The sequence below is a fragment of the Jaculus jaculus genome, chromosome 7 (assembly GCF_020740685.1).
Source record: "Jaculus jaculus isolate mJacJac1 chromosome 7, mJacJac1.mat.Y.cur, whole genome shotgun sequence".
NCBI classification, from domain to species: domain Eukaryota; kingdom Metazoa; phylum Chordata; class Mammalia; order Rodentia; family Dipodidae; genus Jaculus; species Jaculus jaculus.
In genome coordinates this window covers 23,674,592-23,697,312 of record NC_059108.1, presented here as the reverse complement: position 1 = coordinate 23,697,312, position 22,721 = coordinate 23,674,592, and the positions used below count along the sequence as shown (strand labels likewise).

At 41.1% G+C, this 22,721-nt stretch overlaps 1 protein-coding gene across 4 annotated transcripts in view; it reads left to right on the top strand.

Annotated features, from left to right (window-relative positions):
* The window catches only part of Rnaseh2b (ribonuclease H2 subunit B), a 79,843-nt gene that overhangs the window by 8,609 nt on the left and 48,513 nt on the right, over positions 1–22,721 (top strand). For 2 of the 4 annotated variants that reach the window (XM_045155296.1, XM_045155293.1), the window contains exons 2-3: positions 17,407–17,478; positions 19,487–19,594. In XM_045155296.1, coding sequence (XP_045011231.1) covers positions 17,407–17,478; positions 19,487–19,594 — 180 coding nt within the window. Of the gene's footprint in view, positions 1–15,315; positions 15,461–15,583; positions 15,638–17,406; positions 17,479–18,631; positions 18,730–19,486; positions 19,595–22,721 lie in introns of those variants that run through there. The other 2 variants (XM_045155294.1, XM_045155295.1) reach the window with 2 other exon arrangements.

Here is a 22,721-nt window from a genome sequence, read left to right as displayed (position 1 = left end):
GAGATTTTTAAGGGTGAGGAGTTCTTTCTTGGAAGAAAGGAAGGGTACAGTGCAGACAGGAAGCACCTGCCGCTGTCACTAACCTGTAGGACTCTGAGCTAGAGCAAGAAGCCTTGCCTCTCCGTCCTCCATCCTCCATGCCCCAGCCTGCGACGTGTGTCTGTTATGGGCGGTCTCTGCTTTGTGCATAGAAGCCAGGATTCCTTTGTGTGGAGAATCAGGTTGTGACAGTGACTCAGTCATCCCTCAAAATTCATGAAGGATTGTTGTTTCCAGAAACGCCATGGATACCAAAGTCCATGGATACGCAAGCCCTGTGTATCAAATGGTATTTATTTAGCGCATACAGTCCTCTCACATGCTTTTCATAATACCTTGATTAATTATAATACGCAACACAATATGGACGCTCCATACAGGTGCAGGCTTTTCTACCTGAATCTCTTTGATTTGAGATGAGTTGAATCTACATGTGCAGAATGTGGGGCTATAGAGATGTGAAGATTATGTAATTTTTAGAAAACCCATCTCCGGTCTTTGGATCTAGTAGCTTCTGTGACTCTACAGAAGACTGTCGTGTGTATTATCGTATCCGACCCTCCCAGTGAGTGTTGTGCAGCATTCAGGCAAATGTTAGCATTGTTTCACACACCAGGAGACCAAGGCTCAGAAGTCAGTCCATCTGCCCAACAGGGACCAGGATTTCAGCAGTACAGATTTCTCACCTCTCCCAGGCTCTTCTGTAGGATCTTTGGTCTTCCCCAAAGTCCTTCCTGCTGCCTGCATGGAGGCCTTGAAGCCCCACAGGAGAGGCACGGGGAGCCGGAAGGGCTGGGCTTTCCCTGTCTCTCAGGTTGCTGACAAGGACTAGGCAGGCCTGCTGGAGCCTGCTGGAGCCATGATTAGGTACCTATCAGGTCGGTCATCCAGCTCCAGAATTTTCCTGCTTCCTAGATATTTCAAGAGCTTTCTCTATATGTTGCTGGTCTTTGGCTCTGAGACAACTGTAAACCTGATTTTTTTTTTTTTTTAAGCCAGGTTCTTCTCCAGTGACAGGGCATTCCTAGAAACATGGATGTTCATAGCAACCGCCATGAAAGATTGGAGCCTTTGTTTTCCATGTCCTTGGTGAAGGCCAATTTTTTTTTTTTTTAGCTTTTTTTCATTCATTTTTTTTTGTTTATTTTTATTTATTTTATTTGAGAGTGACAGAGAGAAAGAGGCAGATAGAGAATGAGAGAGAGAGAATGGGCACGCCAGGGCCTTCAGCCACTGCAAGTGAACTCCAGATGTGTGCACCCCTTTGTGTGTCTGACTAACATGGGTCTTGGGGAATAGAGCCTTGAACCAGGGACCTTAGGCTTCATAGGCAAGCGCTTAACTGCTAAGCCATCTCTCCAGCCCAATTTTAGTATTTTTTAAAAAAATATTTATTTATTTATTTATTTATCTGAGAGAGAGAGGAAGAGACAGAGAGAAAGAGAATGGGCACGCCAGGGCCTCCAGCCACTGCAAACGAATTCCAGATGCATGTACCCCCTTGTGCATCTGGCTTACATGGGTCCCGGAGAATTGAACCGGGGTCCTTAGGCTTCACAGGCAAATGCCTTAACTGCTAGGCCATTTCCCCAGCTCCCAGTTTTTACTTTTATCTCTAAAATTCCAAAGAAAATTCACTTAGAGAAACCCATCACTTGGGAAGCATCTTCCTAGTATGCACTGCCCTTGCCTTGATGTGCCGCCTGTAGCCTTTGAGGAAACAGAGAACTTCAAAGCCAGGAAGATGATCCAGATCTCTTTGGCAATGTTAGAATCTTGGGAAAGGGAAGCATATAGTTATTATTGAAATTAGCATTCCTGGAAACTGCAAGGAACTTGAAAATTATGCTGATTTGTCTTGCATGTATTGTATTTGTGTCCCAGCAAAGTGTTTCCAAGGAGGTCTTTTTGGCTACAGGCAAGGAGAGAGCCAGTTGTTCTGAATATATTCCAGTGGCTGAGTCGAAGGAAAATGAACTGAACTCTGTTTAGGACACAGTATTACATGAGCGTGGGAATGATAATCTCATTTCTCTCTCTCTCTCTCTTTCTATTGAATCTTCTTAAGAAACCTGACTAGACTTGACACAGTATCTAAAAATAGAGTGAATGGTGCTTTGATAAGTCTGTCCTTTCTTTTCCATTGTGATATGGTCGTATGCTTCTCGACTTATTATTTCTATGTGCCAAAATCAAGCAGGGTCCTGAACAAATGATCATCACTTCCAAGTCATAAGAACACTTGGCAAGAGGGTGACTCTCTCTCTCTCTCCTGTCCCATGTCTTTGAACCTTAAATAATAGGAAGAACTTGTCTTAACCAATAGAGGGATAAGGAAGAACTGCCAAGTTTAAAGAATGGTTTAATAAAGAGTTTCATATCAGTTTTGCAGATGAAAACTGCTATTGTAGTTTGCGTAGTACTTCACTGCTAACTTTTCAGATTCCAGAGTGGATAAATTGTGCATTAGTGCCTGAATGTTTACCTTAAGCTTTAAGCATTAAAGTGTCACTGTTGAGCCCACTTGGGCATGTACTATTATAATTCATAACAGAAAGATAAGTTTTCTTGCTATCAAACTTGACTTTTTTTTTTAATTTTATTTATTTATTTTATTTTGAGAGCGACAGACACAGAGAGAAAGACAGATAGAGGGAGAGAGAGAGCATGGGCGCGCCAGGGCTTCCAGCCTCTGCAAACGAACTCCAGATGCATGCGCCCCCCTTGTGCATCTGGCTAAGGTGGGACCTGGGGAACCGAGCCTCGAACCGGGGTCCTTAGGCTTCACAGGCAATCACTTAACCGCTAAGCCATCTCTCCAGCCCTCAAACTTGACTTTTTGATGTCTTTAACCTCCCACAGCAAACCTCTGTCATTCCTCCTTAAAAAAATATATACATACATACATACATACATACATACATACATACATATATATATACATACACACACACACACACACACACACACGTATTTGCAAGCAGAGAGAGAGAGAGAGAGAGAGATTGAAGAGAAGAGACAGACAGATAGAATGGGTGCACCAGGACCTCCAGCCACTGCAAATGAACTCCAGATGTATGTGCCACTTTGTGCATCTGGCTTTATGTGAGTACTGGGGAATCAAACTCAGGTCGTTAGGCTCTGCAGGCAAGCGCCTTTACTTCAGCTCTGCCATTCCTCTTTTTTGTAGTTTCCAATTCTTCCTGCTGCTGCTCCCTGACACTGGTCTACTGGCTGGCTTGGTAGGACAGCTGATTGGTTGTCAGACATCTGGGGATGGCAAGACAAGAGGAGGAAAAGCAGTTTGAGACCTTTATGTCACAGGCAAAAGTCATTTGGAGATAATTATTGCTTTGGAACTGCAGCGTGGGTTTCTTTCTTTTCTTTTCTTTTTTTGTTAAGAAGGAGGGAGGGAACTTAACATGAAGACATTCTGTAGATTGTCATATTGCTCTGCAATAATGCTTACCTGAATTTATATCCTGGCTCTACGTTTGACTAGCACGGTGACTTTTGGCAAGTTTTCCATCCAAAAGTGGGATTTAAGAGTACCTCCTCCATAGACCTATCATGGGAATAACACCGTGAGCTGACACAGTGCCTGCTAGACAGTAAACGACCATTATATACCAGCATTTATTTTATTTTTTTAAATTTGAAATCCACTGGTTACAGCTGTCTCTGTGTCAGTGGTATGTGTCCTTTAACGTTCAGATGCCAGAGAAGTAACAGTTTCCTTTGCGCGTCATGGTAAGTTGAGGATGGTAATCTGCCAGATTTGCTGCCAAGGTTCATGGTGTCCATGGGGCATACAGCTGCATCTTCCCAGAGGCTGAGTAAACTGCTCCGGACCCAGCGCCATCAACTGGGTCATGGGAAAGCTTAGCGTATTATGCTGAATCTGAAGTGACCGGGAGAGCTGATAGCTGCTTCTGGTTTGCCTGATTTTGTTTTGTTTTTGTAAAACTGCCACGTTAGCCAGCAAGGATTGCGTTACCTTCTGTATAAGAGAAGAGTCCGACGTAGGGAGGGTAAAGCTTGGTCTTCAGCAATGAAGGATGAGCTCTTGTTTTTTGGCTACATGAGTCATTTTTAAGTATCAAAAGTTGCTTTTGTCATTTCTTACTGAGTTTCTAAAATTAAAGAATATATGTTACATTTTTTGAGTATATTCCATGTGCAAGAAACTGCTGGATACTTTAAATCACCTTGAATTTTATATCAAATACACAAGGTGTTTTAAAAATATTTTATTTTTAGGTCTGGAGAGATGGCTTAGCGGTTAGGCGCTTGCCTGTGAAGCCTAAGGACCCTGGTTCAAGGCTCGATTCCCCAGGACCCACATTAGCCAGATGCACAAGGGGGCATACGCGTCTGGAGTTCATTTGCAGTGGCTGGAGGCCCTGGAGTGCCCATTCTCTCTTTCCTCCTCCTCCTCTCTGTCTGTCACTCTCAAATTAAAAAAAAAAAATTATATATATATATATATATAATATATATATATATATATAATTTTTTTAATTTATTTTATTTGAGAGCGACAGACACAGAGAGAAAGACAGATAGAGGGAGAGAGAGAATGGGCGCGCCAGGGCTTCCAGCCTCTGCAAACGAAGTCCAGACGCATGCACCCCCTTGTGCATCTGGCTAACATGGGACCTGGGGAACCGAGCCTCGAACGGGGGTCCTTAGGCTTCACAGGCAAGCGCTTAACCGCTAAGCCATCTCTCCAGCCCTATATATATAATTTTTATTTTTATTTTATGAGATTGGGGGGAGGATGGGCATGCCAGGGCTTCCAGCCACTACAAATGAACTCCAGAAGCATGTGCCACCATGTGCGTCTGGCTTTACGTGGGTTCTGGGGAATCAAACCTGGGTCCTTAGGCTTCGCAGGCAAGCACCTTAACCACTAAGCCATTTCTCCAGCCCCACAGGTCTTTTAATACAAGATTTACCAGTACTAATTTAATCTTTTCTAGAAATGCTAATTGTTAGGTCTTTATGGAATTTGTGACTTTTATATTTTGATTTTTTCTCCCTGCATATTCTTGACTTTACCATGTAGTTAATGGGAGGGGAACTAATTTATAATATATTTTCAAGGTACTTTCAACACATTTCATTTTGGTGTTCTAACAAAAAAAATTTATAAACTGATTATCATGCCCATTTTATAGCTGAAGTAACAGAGGCACGAAGGTCAGGTATCCTGCCCACGGTCATACTGCTCAGTAAGGGGAGAAGACCTGGGATTTGAAATGGGCCTGCCTGGGTCTAGATCTAGTGTCTCTTCTATGCTGACTTCATTGGGGAAGTAGCCCTCCATACTTCTCTGATTCTTTGTCATTACTCTAAAAGTAATTCACTGCTCCACATGCACACTTTTATGCTTTCCTAATTAATTTATATGTTTTGAACCTATGCTAAATTCAGGGAAAAGACAAGTAAAAAAATAAAATAAAATAAAAAAGGAGCTTCCAAGTATGGTAAGTGAGGAACGAGCCTGTGAGATGATCTCGGGTTTGACAAATGTAAATGACAATTAACTTTGATAGGGCCGGTAACCTATAGTCACAAGTAATTTTGTGTGCAGAGTACCCTGCACAGACTGAGGAGTTTGTTCAGGGGTGTTATAGCAGTACCACTCTTTTTTTTTAATATACTAACCCTTCAAATTATAGCAAGAGGAAAACATACCATACCCCTCCATAAAAGCAATAATACCAAAACAAACAAAGCCACTGGCAAAGATAGGCAAAAATCAACTTTTTCAGGACTCTTGAAATTAGCCAAAGCTTCCAACCGTCTAGAGCGTGTTTATTCAAGAAAAGCTGCTGAATCTCATTAGGAGCTGCAGGGTTTGTGGTTATGTAACTTGACCTCTTCCTATCTCTCTCCGCTGGGTTCTGCAGGAGCCTTGAAATCTAGTAGGCTTGAAAACAATGCTTGTGAAAACTAGCAGCCTTGTAACTGCTGGACAGAACAGACCTGTTTTGAAGCTTAAAAAAAAAAAAAGATTTCCAAAGCATTGTCCCTATTTGACCTGTCTCACAGGTTCCTGAGAAAGTCCCCGTGCAGGGCACTGTGGTTACTTGCCCAGACTCGGAACTCAGAGCTTGCTTGCTCCTTGGGAAAAGTTCTATTCCCCGGGGGCATTTGTCAAAAACAAAGGCAATTGTTTAACTCTGTCGCTTATGAGAGAACAATACCAATTTGGCAAATATAATAACCTGGCCAGAAATTTAAAGGCAAGTTATAGGAAACAAGGTGTCTGAGGAGTGAGGAGGCTGCCCACATGCAGACTGGCATCCTAGGGACGAGTCTGAGAGGGCCCCAGTCTCTTACCTTCAACTAACCTTGAGGCCCTGGGCAAGTAGTACATCAAGCTAAGGCAGACATCTCCATGTCTGGGTGTCGAAGGCGTGCCTGGGCATGCAGATGCAAGTTGGGAGACACATTTGGTCAGGGCATCAGTGTCTGCGCACCTTGGAAAATAATTAACAGAATCAGTTCAGGCAGTCACTAGACAAGCTAACACCAACAGCTAAACTGACAGCAAAAAGTAGCAGCCAATGATGGGGAGTTGATAGACAGGAATCTCATTTCCAGAATTGCCGCATTTATTATATTATCTCAGTTGTTCGGTTGTATTTATTTACTTGACAGAGAGAGAGAATGAGAATGGGTGTGCCAGGGCCTCCAGCCACTGAAAACTCCAGACGCATGCACCCACTTGTGCATTTGGCTAACGTGGGTCCTGGGGAATCAAATCTGGGTCCTTTTGCTTTGCAGGCAAACGCCTTAACCTCTAAGCCATCCCTCTAGCCCTCAGTTGTTCAGTTAAAAAAAAAAAGAGAGAGACATGACCAAACAGGAAAGTGTGGCCCATACTGGTCAAGAAAAGTAGTTGAAGGTTGTTCTTGAGGGGACAGAGATGTTGAACTTTTTCTACAAAGGTTTTACTGATATATTCTAAATATATTCAGAGAATTCAAGCAAACTGTCTAATGAAAGAAAAATATAACTGAAATCTCACCAAGTAGGGAATAACAATGGATAGAAATTATAAATTATGTATTATAAAAATTATATCACACTTACTTTCACTAGAAGCTAAAATATCTAAGAAGATCGCCAAAGAAACAGAAAATTTAATAACGCTGTACAGTTAGACCTAACAGCTGCTTCACTCAGCAATGGAATAGACATTTTTCTTAAGAGCACATAGAATGTTCTCCAGAGAGAGAGAGACCATAAAGCACATCTCAACACATTTAAAAGTATCAAAAATATGTTCTCCAAAAACAAGGAAGTGAATGTGGAAGGAATTTAGGGAATTCAAAATGTGTGGAAATTAAACAACACAGGCCTAAATAACCAATGAATCACAGAAAACAATTAAGAGAAGCTAGGAAATAGCTTTGAAATGAATGAATAAAACCCAGCTTATCAAGACGAATGAGATGCAGGTGACAATGTTGAGAGCAAAATATAGAGGCTATGCTAATAAAAGGGAAGGGTTCAGGTCGGTCACCTCATCTTCTACCGTAACACACGAGAAAAAGAGGAGCAGACTAACTCCAAAGCAATGCAGAAGGGGAAATCAAAATTAGAGGGGGAAAAATAAAGTAACAAGTAGGCAAACAACAAAGCCAAATTTGGTCTTGATGAAAACATGAACACATTTGACAGATTTTTTTTTTTTTTTTTTTTTTGGTTTTTAAGGTAGGGTTTCACTCTAGTCCAGGCTGGCCTGGCCTGGAATTCACTATGGAGTCTCAGGGTAGCCTCAAATTCATGGTGATCCTCCTACCTCTGCCTCCCAAGTGCTGGGATTAAAGGTTTACGCCCAGTTTGACAGATCTTTTGTTAGTTAGATTAGCCAAAGGAAAAATGGAGACCCAAATTCCTAAAATCAGGAATGAAAGCGAACACCACGGCTGACCTTCCAGGGTTGTAAAAAGGGTTCTAAGGAAATACTGTGAACAACTGTATGCCACTGAAATAGATAGTAGAGACAAAATAGAAAAATTTCCAGAAAAACATAAACAACAAAATCTACTTAAGAAATAGAAATAATAGGCTGGAAGATGCCTTAGTAGTTAAAGGTGCTTGCTTGTAAAGCCTAATGGCCTAGGATTTGGCTCCCCAGTACCCATGTAAAGCCAGATACACAAAGTAACACATACATATTGGAGATAGTTTGCCGTGGCAGAAGGCCCTGGCATGCCTGTACTGTCTGTCTGTCTCTATTATATGTATATGGAGAATTAAGCCTGGGTCCTTTGGCTTTGCAGGCAAGTGCCTTAACCACTACGCCATATCTCCAGCCCTCTAATACAGTTTTTAAAAGAAGAAATAGAAATATGAATAGATAAGAAAAGTGATTAAATTAGTATATTTACTTCAGCAGTCCTTCACAGACTTTTCAAAGACTATAGAGTCTCAACTTATTCTGTACATTAATTGTACCTTGAAAATCAGACAAACACATTACATTGGCCCAGGTTTCCTTCTTTTTATATATTTGCACACAGAGAGGAGAGAGAGAGAATATGAGAATGGGTTTGCTAGGGCCTCAGCTACTGCAGACAAACTCCACATGCTTCTTTATGCATCTGGCTCTTCATGGGAACAGGGGAATTGAACCTGTGTAAATAGGCTCTGCAAGCAAGCTCCTTAACCACTGAGCAGTATCTCAAGCTCCAAAGAATAGTGTTTTTTTATTCTTTCAGTTATTTTAAGGTAGGGTCTCAAACTAGCCGGGGCTGACTTAGAACAAACTGTATATTTCCAGGCGGGTCTTGGACTCAGAGCAACCCTCCTACTTCTGCCTCCCAAATGCCTGGATTTCATGTGTGTCATCATGTCCAGCATGGCCCAAGCTTCTTATGAACATAGACACCAGAATTTTATATGCTGGTGTATCAACCCAAGAGTCTAAAGGATTAGGAGCCATCTGAAGCCCCTTGCAAAGTATAACAGCCATCATGATGGAAACAGTCTACAGTCAGGGATAGATAATTTGCTCCATCTGATAAAGGATGTCTGCACGACATGAAAGTAGAAACAGAGCTGTCTAGGGAACCAAAGAGGGCTATTGGGAGGGACGAAGGTTGAGATAGAGGCCGATAGCACACCAAGGTGGGGGTGGGATATTTTCAAAGACCATTGTATGAAACTGACCCTGTGTGGGAGGGAGAAATGGCTCAGTGGTTAAAAGCACTTGCTTGCAAAGCCTAATGGACTGGGTTCGATTCCTCAGTACCCACACAAAGCCAAATGCACAAAATGGTGCATGCATCTGGAGTTTGTTTGCAGTGGCAGGAGGCCCTGGTGGAACCATTCTCTCTCTTTTCCCTTCTCTCTCTCAAAATAAATAAATAAATGGCTTTATATAGTTCATAACACCAAATTTTTTTAAAAAAACTATGAAGAACCCACAGATAACATTGTTAATACATTTCATATGATATTTTTTATATTGAAATGAACTCTTGGATAGATTAAGTTAAACAAAATATTTTATTTTACTTATTTTTACGATGACGTCTAGAAATATTGAAGTTGTATGTATGGCTTATATTTATGGAATATATTTTATTTCTTTTGGATAATGTAATTCTATTTTTTTTGGTTTTTTTCGAGGTAGGGTCTCACTCTAGCCCAGGCTGACCTGGAACTCACTATGGAGTCTCAGGGTGGCCTCGAACTTATGGCAATCCTCCTACCTCTGCCTCCCGAGTGCTGGGATTAAAGGCGTGCGCCACCACGCCCGGCTGGATAATGTAATTCTAAATTAGGGCTGCCAGGTTGCAGCAGTTTGGAGTCCTCCACCCTGACCTGTATGATGGACAGGTGAGGGTAGACCAAGAGGACTAAGGTGCCAGGGTGAAGAATTAGACAAGGGAGGCTAACTGGATGGATTGGATACAGTCTCCTATGGGCAGAAACTTTGTGTAGCTCACAGTGATACTGCCAGTGCCTGGAATAGTGTAGAACTGGTAGCCTAAGATTGATAGCATAGGAAAAGTACAACAAGAAGGTAGGACTTAGGACTGAATCGGTATTTTTTTTTTCAACACTTCATATTAACCTGGTCCTGCTCTGGGTGCATAGAATCTATCAAAGAAGGTATTTTAGGGAGAACAACATGGCAGTTGACAAATGTCCCATCATGAGATGAGTGCACAAGATTCTAAATGGTAGCTACATGGAACTAGATTCTAATGGTTGTCATTTGTCAATCTATGCATAGTGACTATTTTTTTTTTTCATCCTTAGGGTACATATATTTGCTTTTGGAAACTCTTGTATATAGAGCTCCTTGATATTCATATCAAGAACATATCAAGTAAAGTCTTTAATTCTGTAGATTATCTCTTTATTGATTATTTCCTTTACTGAAATTAAACACACATATGTACACACATGACATATATTTGGCCACGCCAAAGTTCTATGTTTTATAATAATTTCATAGTTCCAAGTTTTAATCCATTTTGAATTGATTTATGTTTTGAAAGATTCAGTTGCAATAACAATTACTTTGTCTGTACGATGTGAGGAAAGATGATTCTCCCTCCATTCAATAGACATTTTTATATTGCCTACCTTTGTGTATCTGAAAGACTATTTCAAAGAACATTGGCATTTGTAGCATAACACATTAATGTCAGTATTTAGCTGTAGTTTGTAATTTCTAAAGTTCTTAGAGCTTGGCATTTTTAGGCTATTGAAAATCCTCTGGACTTAATGCTCTTCATGGAAAAATAAAAGCACTGCTTCCCTTGGAGAGTTTTTAGAAGTATATTTTTTAGACTTTGGCATTTCAAATTTGTAATTACTTTAGGTTATGGAGGAATGGGAAAGCTGAAGGGTAATGTGTAAAGATCACTACATCCAAAGTTTTTTCTTGGCAAAAGGAAATACTCAACAGTAATTTATCAAGTCAAAGATAAAGGGTTTACCATTGAAAAAGAAAGATGAAGTGAGACAATGTGTTCATAATATGAAGGTGTCATTGTTCCTATTCATTGACACACACACACACAAACACACACACACACACACACACACACACACATATGAGATAAATGTTGCTGGATAGATGAGAATCTCCAAGGGGTGGGTTAAGAAGGGAAAAGCAAAACTTATTTTAATGTTTTAAAAGCTTTGTTTGGTATTTGTGTGAGCACATATGTGTGTACATGCACAAACATGGTGGAGGTGACATGACAAGATGACAGTCTTGAGTGTTGTCCCTCAGGCTCTCTGTCTACCTCATTTGAGACAGGGTCTCTCATTGGCCTAGAGCTCACAATTAGACTAGACAGGCTGGCCAATGGGTTCCTCCAGTGGAATTATTGGTAGGTACTACAGCACCCAACATTTTACATGGGCTGGTTTTCAAATCAGATCTCCACGTTTGTAAAGCATGCATTTTACCTACTGAGCTGTTTCCCCCATTCTTGGTAATGCTTTTACCAGTGCTGAATGGAATAATTTACATTTTTTATCTAGATAGATGTTACAGAAAGAGTCTTAAAATCAAATCTGCACAATTCAATTTATGTAATTTTCTTAAAATGGTGAAATCATGGAGTTGGAGAACAGATCAGTCGTGGCCATGGCTGAGGAGTTGGCAGGGAGTCCTATCAGTCGTTTGCTTTATGTATTTTGTAGCTTCATGCCGGATAAAAATTCATATTGATTGTCAACTTGATAGAACCTAGAGTCACCTGCGAATGATTATGTAAATTAGGTTAACCTTTATGCATGTCTTTGAGGAATTATCTCCATGAGGTTAACTGAGGGAAGATCCTCCTTAATTGTGGATAGCACTATGTGGGCTGGGGCCTGGACTCTGAAGTAGGAGACAGCTGACCGAGCAGCAGAATTCTTCACTCTGCTCTGCTTCTGTGCTCTGAACTGAATGTAACCAGCTTTAAACTCCCTTCACAATGCCTTCTCAACCATGCTGAACTGAAACCTGGAGCTGTAAGCTGAAATAAACCCTTCCTTAAACGGATGTTTGTCAGGCACTTTGTCCAGCAATGAGAAAGTAACAAATACAGAAAATTAGGATTGAGAAGTGGGGCTGTTGCTGTGATAAAAGCTTTGCGGTTCTTAGTCTTTTGGAAGCAGTTTGTGGGGGAATGTGAACTAGAGAAGCCTTACAATGTTGTAAACTATGCTGAATGTGGGCCTTTCTGGTGGGAATATGAAAGAAGGCCAAGAGAAATAAGGACTGTGGAGGCTTGACTCAGGAGGTTCCAGAGGATGAAAAAGACTTTATTGGAACTGGGCTAGAGGCAGTTCCTATGATATTCTGGCAAAGAAACTGTCTGCATTCTGCCTATATCCTGAGATCTTGAATGAAGTTGAACTTAAAAGAAATGGAATAATTAATGTGTTTGGCAGAGGAAATTTCAAGGCAGAAAAGCCTTGAGTCTGTGGCATGGTTTCTCATCACCATCCTAATTTAGATCTACAGTGAAAGAGAGGAAAGTACAAAGCAGAGAAATATGAAAAATGTAATGCTTGTTAGGGCAAGAAATGTAAGTAAATTTAAAGTCTGAGGCCCCACCCCTCCCCCTGAAATTGTTAAAGAGATTACCACCATTAAAGATAAGCCAACTGCCTCTTTTACTGGGACAACAGAAAAGATGCTCTGAGGGCAAGACCCAAGCCATGGAAGGCTCAAGATAAGAATGTAAATTATTTGGAAAGGAAACTTCTGAAGGAAGACTGCCGAAGGAAGCCTCTGTGCCCTGATGCCAGCAGGCAGAGGCTGCTGCAGCTGCACGCCGTGGGCCCCGCACGTTGTTCTGACCGGGTGACAGAACTCAGCGGCGCTGCCCTTGCCTCCCTGGTTTTGGAAGGATGAAGGATACAAGACTGAGGAGGTCACGGGCGTATCGCGCCATGACTGCAGAGAGCCACGGAAGTTAAACAGTGTGGAGCAGGGTCAAAGTCCAGGCAAGCTGAGAAAAAGTGAACCCTAAGTTTCAGTGGAGTCCTCAGGATGTCAGAGATGCCAGGATGATACTTTCGTCAAGAAAAGCTGTGGACTCAGGGTAGACCTGGCCCACACGGCGCAGCTGGAGGTGTGGAGAGACCAAGCCTTTTGGCACTCAGATGATTTCGTTATCAGTCCCATAACAGACGTGCACCGTTACCTCAGTTGACACATTTTGCTTGGCTGGCTTGCAGTCCACTGCTGGGTAAGACCACTGATGACTTTGCTACCACAACAGGCCGCATAGCTCTTTTCAGCACTTAAGTAGTCAACAGGGAGGAGGTTTCTAGCTCAGTGCTAGCTTGAGTTCTCAGTGTCCTGCAGCCCAGGCATGTGGAGTCGTCAGCACTAGGGTCTTCCTGTCTAGCTCTGGTGGGCAACCAGGAGCCTTGGCAACATCCTGTAATGTTTTGGTATTTCAGCCTCCCTTGTCCACAACTCACTGAAACGCATCCCACCCATGGGACTGAAGTGACAATCTATGGTTTCTGGGCACAGCACTATTCACCCCATGGGTACTTTGCCCAAACTCTCTTTTTTTAACCATTCCTTTTTTAAAAATTTATTTGCATGAGAGAGAGAAAGAGATTGGGCGTGCCAGGGCCTTCAGCCACTGCAAATGAATTCCAGATGTATGCGCCACCTTGTGTATCTGGCTTACATAGGTTCTGGGGAATCGAACCTGGGTCCTTTGGCTTCACAGGCAAACACCTTAAGCACTAAGCCATCTCTCCGGCCCCCATACCTTTCTTTTTCTTCTTTAACCACATGAGCGTTTTTCATGATTCAGTTTTACCTCCTTTATTGTCTTATTAGTGATAGAATATTTTGGGGGGATTTGTAATTTTTGTGATGGCCATAGTTTATTGCACACAGAATTAAGTGGTCAAGAATGCTTTCCAGTGCTGGTTCTCACTTTACTTATGGTGTATAAAACAGAAGTGTCCTCCCATTTCTTCTCTGTGCCTTGATGTCGTCTCATATGTTCTATATGCACATGTTATAATAGTTATACAAGGGCTGGAGAGGTGGCTTAGTGGTTAAGGCACATGCCTATGAAGCCAAAGGACCCAGGTTTGATTCTCCAGGTCCCACATAAGCCAGATGCACCTGGTGGCACTTGCATTTGGAGTTCGTTTGCACTGGATAGAGGCGCATGGCACCCCATTCTCACTCTTCCTCTCTCTGTCTCAAATAAATAAATGAAAATAAAATCTATTTTAAAAAATGTTACACAAAATTACCTTTACTTTTGTTTAAACAGTAAGTAATTTTTAAAGAGATTGAAATAATAAGAAAACTCATTGCTCCAGCTGTCACCATCACCCACCTTCCTTGTCCTTTGCTTAGGTTCACATTGTCATCTGGTATGACATCCCTGATGTCAGAAGTTTTTCTTTAGCATTCCTCATCATGTACACATGTTACTTGTCATTTCTTTCAGCTGTTGTATGTGTGAGGAACATTTATTGTCAAAGGTAGTTCCTTTTGTGTTGTGGTGTTTTCGCTTTCTAGATGCTTCTCCATTGTTTTCAGACACACACAAAATTGTTGGTATCCTTGGCTTTGGCCCCGAGCACATTGTGATTGTTTTGCCCTTCTGACTACTTGTAAGATTTTCATTTATTACCAGTTTTGAGTTATGTTCTTTAGTTTTCATTCTTTGGGGTCATTGAGCTTCTGGGGTATTGGTTTATAAGTCTCCCTCGCATTTGGAAACATTTCACACGTGCTGTTTTTGAAAGATATTTTTGTGCTCCTTTCTCCTCTCTTGAAAACTTCAATCACACATGTGTCTGTGTGTGTGTGTGTGTGTGTGTGTGTGTGTGTGTGTGTGTGTATTAGGGTGCTCAAAGGCTTTTGTTTCATAGTCACTAATACTCTTCTTTTTAATTTTTTCTCAGTGTTTTTACTTCAGTGGGTTTACACTGTGTCTTCAAGTTTATTAATCCTTTTTCTGACATTAATTCCATATGGTTGATTTTTCTTTCTAATAATTCTGTTTGGATGGTTTTAAAAACATCTTCTGTATAACATTTTCTGCATGAGGTTTGCTGTTTTCCACCCCTCTTTCCTTAATTCTAATATTTCACGTGTAATGCCAATCTCTCTTTCAGTAAGTGACACTTCTCCCCCTTCCTCATGGGCCATATTTCTCCACATCTTTGAATGTCTTTTAGTGTGTAATTAAACACCAGACATTTTGAATTTTGCCTTGTTTTTTGTTTGGTTTTTCAATGAAGGGTCTCACTCTAGTCCAGGATGACCCAGATTCACTACATAGTCTCAGGGTGACTTCAAAATTACTGCGATCCTCCTGCCTCTGCCTCCCGAGTGCTGGGATTTAAGATGTGTTCCACCACGCCAGCTTTACCGTCTTAAGAAGACTTCAAGAATGTGAGTTGAGAAGAAGATGTTGCAGTTGTTTTTCAGATTAGTTTGGTGGGACCAGAGCAGTCTGTGGTCCATGATTAGTTGCTGCCACATATTGAAACAGTTCCCCTTGGGGTTCTCTCTCAGTGCCCTCGGAGCCAGGAGGAATGGGGTAGACAGAGTCCAGGGCACCAAGTACGGGTGAGTGTTGTCTCCTCTCATTTTTTTTTCATGGCTAATTTCTTCCATGCATGTACTAATCAGTTAAACATTCAAGAGGAGCCTGGTATACATTCCCGGGATTTCGTTTCTTTTTAGCATTCTTCGTAGCTGTAAGCAATTAGGTGAATTCTGTTCTTACTGTTGGTTTTGGAACTCTCAGCTCCATTGCTTCAACTCGGCAAGTCTGCCCGGCCTCGCGGAGCTTCTCTGCACCGTGGCCTGGAAACCATCCCAAGCAATAAGCTGGGGCAGCCCCTGGGCTCACCTCCTCTGCTTCTTCTCTCGCAGGGATCACTGTCCGGCATGACGTGGTGTTCTATGACTTGAGAATGGTGATCTTATGTTTTGCCCGTGGCTTTTGTTATTTGTAACATTTAATTTCAGGTGGGAGAGTAAATTGAATTCCCATTACTCTATCAATTGAAAGTAGAAATCTCAAAAATAGGTTTTCTTTCCCCTTACATATTTCTCCTCTATATTTAGTATTAGCATTAGTTTAAGAAAAAATGCTGCATTTTCTCACCTGCTCACTGTATCTATGTATATATAATCTGAGGCAGTGTGGAGGAGAAGAGACTATAGAAAAGTAAAAGGATACGCTCACTTGATTCTCCTGATCATTCTGTTCTGCTCTTGGATCGTTGCTGTAATCCCTCAGTGGTCAGGGCCCCCTTTGTTCCTTTGGACAAGGACTCTGAAAGAGTTTTATGAATATGCCATATGGAGATGTTGTCTTGGTCTTCATATTTCAGCCTACGTGATTCAAACTTGACAGTCATATTTTAAAGGAAACATTGAGGGAACGTGCCTAAATACATACTAAAATCAAATCTGTAGTGATTAAAATATTGGGGTACTGCCTCTTAGATTAGTGAATCAAAGTAGAATACAAATAGATCCCAAAGTGTATTTAAAATACTTAGCATAAAGATATTCTGTGATGAACTTATTCAGCCATATTAGTATAGTCATTAAAAAAAAAGAAAAACAAGTTAGATTTTTTTCCTCATATCTTATAGCAGGTATATTTAAGATAGGTTAATGTTTGTTCATAGGAAATAAGGAGATCCACATACTGTTAAGGAAGATTATTTTTTAAGCAAGACACAAAGGATTAAAAACATAATAAAAAGTACATAAGATTGTATAAGTTTATGTCTTTAATATGACAAAAAGATAGCTATAAATAGAACTAATAATAGTTAATATTCTTATTATATAAAGACTCCTCATAATTAAAAATTTTGTTTAAAGAAGAGAGACGAATAGCCCACTAGAAAAAATGGGCAAAGAACCTAATTAAATAATCACAGTCAGTAATAAAAAAGTGTAGTAAATGTTTATTTAAATTTTTTCCTTCATAAAATAATAATTATTATCATAGCAGCTATAGTTTATTTTGCATTTCTGTTTAACTATGTTAAGTGCTTTCAAATGAATGGTTTACTTCTTTAAAAAACAAGAAAACTAGTATCATCATCTAATAAAGATAAATAAGTAAAGACAAGAGAGTAGGTTCTTGCCCAGGGTGACAAGGTTCTCCCATTGTGAGAGCTTGCTCTTCATCCGTTATCACAGAGTAAATTGAAACTCCCTGAAATCCTGCTGCAGCTTACAGAGAAGCTGGTTGTTTACTGAAGATCACACATTCATAATAAAGTTTTAAGTAGAAGAAAAGAAAGTAGTGTAAAGCAAGGTGGGCAACACAGAAAATGACCTAATTTTAGAAATGCACCATTTCTTTTCAGAATATTTAAAAGATGCTTCAGAGAAGATGAAAGGTGGCCTTATGTTTGTAAAATTGGCTAACCCCTGTTCAGGTAAGTCTTCTCCCCTTCCCTCCTATCTCCTCCTCTTGACATTGTGATTTAGTGTGCATAGAATTTATTTGTCCATGTGTCATCTACTTGAATCACTTTGAAAACTCAGATGGCATCATGAGTTGATAAAAATCAAACTGATAACATTATTAGTCTTCCCAGATACTCATTTGAACTAAACATGAAAAATAATGTCTTTTTTTCCTTTTTACAATTTTAGCACACAGAATTTTTCAGTCATTAGAAACATTGGTAAAGCCACACCAAATAAAATTATGTTTTAGTTCTCTGAAAACATACTAATTTTTTTGGCTTTTTAAGCCAACTTGTCTTAGAGAAGTTACGCAACATTAACTTCCATTTCTATTTATTTTATGTAATAAAGAAGAAAAAGCTAAAACGACCAGAGTAAAAAGGCAGGAGGCTTTTCCTTGACACGCCAAGAATTTGATTAGTTTCACTTTTAGCTGTTCTTTCTCTAATTCTGACCAAAAAAGAAGTACAGTTTGTTTTTTTTTTTTTTTCCTTGTCAGGGGATACTTTTTTATTTAAAGCACTATACATTGAATAGATTCATATTTTATCAGAAAACAATTTTATCTTAACTTTATATGCCATACATTTTTTCAGCCTTATCTTCTAATTGTGGAGGCAAAATATATTAGAACACACTCAAGGATGTGGTGCTATTTCATTTTCTTTATCTCCGTGTGGAATTGTTCTTTCATTAATTTGTAAGGGTTTGATGCTTAGCAGGTTACAGCTTTTTCCTAGTGACTATGCAACTGAGTTGCGAGGGAAAGCTAACGCAGTGCTTGTTGGAATGATACGTGATAGAAACAAGAGAGCAAAAATAAACTGTGACTCTCTCCAGTGCCCTTTTCCTCAAAATGAAATTAAATGCAAGTGGTCGGCCATATTATTATTGAGGAAAGAAATTATTTCTTAAAGAGAAGTTTTAGGTAGTAGTGAAGGTTCTAAGCATAACAAAAATATAGGGACAAACTAAAGCTAGCTTTCTTCTAAAAGTTCCATTTTATCTAAGTATGCACATACAACGCCGCACATTAGCAGTGGATCCACCAGGCATTAGCTGAGCACTGATTATGCACCAGGTAATGTTTTAGGAAATTTACACGCATTTTTCTTTCCAGTTCTTATAAATTCCCTCAGAGGTGGGTTTGATATTGCTCACCATCTACACAGATGTGGAAGCAGGGGCCCAAAACTGCTTATGTGACTTCTTCAAGGGTACGTGTCCAGTATGTGCTAGAGACGGGTTCAAACTCCAAGTCTGTGACTCCGGAGACGGTGCCGTGGTTGGAAAATAAATCCCATGTGTTGAAGGCATAAGTCATTAGCTATACACAGATTACAACCCTTCGAGCCTCTCCCCACCGTTATTGCCAAGAATTGATCACAGGACCTTGCACACGTTAGGCAAGTGCTCTACCTCTGATGAAGCTGGGGCCTCAGCCCCGCCCCTCCCTTTTTAAAAGGATAAAATGGAAAAATCCATCCAGTTGACTGAGGCTTTACTCACTCCCTGTGGCTTGGAGAGCGCCCTCGCCTTTCTCATTAACTTGTCCTGTGGAGTCTGGGAGCTTGGTCGTTGTCTCAGCCCCTGGGCACCAAGAGCCGCATGCTGGCCTAGAGACGGGGTCCGTGCGCCAGCTCAGACCATCTGTCCGAACCCTTAGGGCTTGGGGGTTTAAGACTGCCCCCCCCCCAATCTGATGGCAAATTCACTGAGAGGCTTTATAGCAGTTAAGATAAATGACTTGCCCTTTTCACTTTTATGGTTTAAGTTCAGCAAGGATTACAGAGCTGGAAAATAAGTGTCTCTACATAATGCCCGTGAGCTTTCCTTGGAGTCAGTTTGTATAAAGCAGGTCTACGTATGTTTATGTCCCGATTAGGAACATTCCTTGGGACTATTGGACAGGCTTTTGATGTATATGTCTATGTATGAGAAAACTTGCAAATAAAAAACAGATTTGTATTTCAGGAGAAGGAGCCATTTACTTGTTCAATATGAATCTGCAGCAGCTGTTCGAAATCAAAGTTTTCAAAGAAAAATACCATTCTTGGTTTATCAATCAATCAGTTCAGTCGGGTGAGTGACTAATGATGTGTCCCCATTAACTAAGCTTTTCCATTCTTACATGGGCTGTGGACCCATCCACCTGCTTGGGAGAGTGGTTGGTGGCATAACCTTTCTGGGTATCAGATTTTAGTCAAAGAGAAAGGAAAGATCATTTGAGACTAAATCATTTCATCACTCTGTGTCTCAGAAAATTTAAACTAACAACTTTAACTCCTAAAGCGCTAACAACATACGCTCTGGCAGAAGTTATACTACCTTTGTACCATGGGGTGCACATTGAATTGATAGGAAACTTTCTTTCCAGAATCTCTACATTTTTAACCTAACCATATTCTTGAGCGTACTGCTATCGCTTCTAAAATACAGTAGAGTATAGCGAGCTTTTAAAAATGCTTTGTCAGGCCGGGCGTGTTGGCACACGCCTTTAATCTCAGCACATTGGAGGCAGAGGTAGGAGGATTGCCATGAGTTCGAGGCCACCCTGAGACCACATAGTGAATTCCAGGTCAGCCTGAGCTAGACTGAAACCTTACCTCAAAAAAGAAAAAAAAAGAAAAAAGCTTTGTCACATGTTACTTTTCCCTCTGTGTTAGTTGGCTTTTGTTACTCTAATATTATACCAAGAAAGTCAGCTCACCAAGAGAAAAGGGCTGCTTAGGGTTTACAGTTTTGGAAATTTCAGTTCATGAGTAGTTGGCCCCATTGTTCTCCGGCCAATGGCAAAACCACTTACCCCATAGCCAGGAACCAAAGGAAGAGAGGAGAGACCAGGGTCTGACAATTGCTTGAGGGCACTTCTCCAAGTGACCCCAAGCCACCCACTAGGCCCCACCTCCTAAATATTCTACAGCTTTCTAATGGCACTGCTGTGTGGAACAAAGCATTTATAATGCAGGCCTTTAGGGAACATTAAAGATTGAAACCGTGGCATTCCTTAGCCCCTGCCCACATACACGTACACATACACATATCCACCACCACCGAAGTTGTTCACCTGGGGGAAAAGTGTACCGTGTGTTCTGATGTATATCGGGGGTTGGTTGGGGGACAGTTGGTGGATGTGTGAGGGAGGCAAGTTCTGCGTTGTCATTGCCCATTCTCTGCCCTCCGATTTCTGTTAGTTGTGTGTGCCGCTTATTGCTAAGGCAGAAAGGCCACTTTGCTTGCCTTTTAAGACATTCCAGAAAAGGGATTTTTGCTTATGATAACATTAATATACCTGTGAGCTCAGGTGATAAATTTGAAGAGGTTTTTAGCTGCAAAAAATGCAATGGTAGTTTGTTTAGCCTGAAGACAGAAAGTAGAAATTCCCTTCATTGCTGTTGCTCTGCTTATTCGTTTGGCAACACCTGAGAGTTTCAGCTTCTGATGTGACACACTCGCTGTTGGGCTTAGCTAATCGGTACAGAAACATCCAGATGGAACCTGGAAAAATTGGGAGGTAGTGGTTGTGTTGGTCTGTCTGTCTTTCTGTTTTGTTTGTTTCGCTTTACTTCCCTGCCCCCATAAACACATATACACTTTTTTTTTTTTTTTTTAGAGCCATTTTAGGTTCACACCAAATGTACCATTGTTGGGGTTGGGGAAATGGCTAAAAAATGGATAAAGCACTTGCTATGCAACTGTGGGTACTGGAGCTGGGATCCCCGATCACTCTTAGAAGCAGGAAGCTGTGGTGGGCTTTGGTAGACTCAGTGTGCCTACTATAAGAAGGAAGGCAAAGATAGGAGAATTTTCCAGAAGTTATAGAGCAGCTAGCCCAGCAAACACAGCAGTAAATAAAAGGTAAACTCTGACCTAAACGTTGTCCTCTAACCTCCCCTCATCTCCCCACATTTGCAATGACATTTACACACACACACACCGACACACTTGTTTTTTTTTTAATTTTGTTCATTTTGATTTATTTATTTGAGAGTGACAGAGAGAGAAAGAAGCAGATATGGAGAGAGAGAGAATGGGCGTGCCAGGGCCTCCAGTCACTGCAAATGAACTCCAGACCTCCTTATGCATCTGGCTAACGTGGGACCTGAGGAGTCGAGCCTTGAACCAGGGTCCTTAGGCTTCACAGGCAAGCACTTAACAGCTGAGCCATCTCTCCAGCCCCCGACTCACTTTTTAAAACACATTTTTTTTGTTTATTTGAGAGAGAGAAAGAGGTGCGGGGGTGGGGTGGGGGAATGGCCATGCCAGGACCTCCAGCCACTGCAAGCAAACTCCAGATACATGCGACCCTTGTGTACCTGGCTTATGTGGGTCATGGAGAGTTGAACCTGGATCCTTTGGCTTTGCTGGCAAATGCCTTAACCGCTAAGCCATTTCTCATGCACACACACACACACACCCACACACACACACACACACACACGTATATTTTTTAATTGACAACTTCTATACTTATAGACAATAAACCTTGGTACTCCTCCCCTCCCCCCACTTTCCCCTCATAACTCTGCTCTCCATCATATCCCCTCCCTCTCTACTTTAGTCTGTCTTTAAATTTGATGTCATCATCTTTTTCTCCTATTATGAGGGTCTTGCTCTGTACTGCAAGGACATGGATATCAAGGCCAATCTGTGTCCGGACAGTTGTACGTAAGGAGTGGTACCCTTCCTTTGGCTCTTACATTTCTTTCTGCCGCCTCTTCCACAATGGACCCTGAGCCTTGGAGGGTGTGATAGAGATGTTTCAGTGCTGCCAGTGGATATTCTTATTGGATAGAAACCTGGTCCTAATTTCTGCATATAGTGGAACAGCATGTAAAATGAACTTATAGAGCAGCTAGCCCAGCAAACACAGCAGTAAATAAAAGGTAAACTCTGCTTCTGATAGGCTATTTCTGTGAACATCTACTTTTCAAAGGTGTCAAATGGTATCATAATATAAAATTGCTTCCTTAGTCCATATACATATATACACATGGACATGCATGTACATGAAATTTAAGGTACTTTGCCTATATAGGTGGGTTGCTCTGTGAGAATTAAAAGGAAGTATTTGTCGTTCCTAAAACCAAAATGTAAAGGTCGAGTGGAGGCAAAAGAACTGTTTGTTGTTTCCTTAGTGAGCGTGTCTCTCTCCTGGTTTAAGTCTGTGGAAGGAGCAGGGGTCTGGGGAACTTGGAGGGGGATTGAT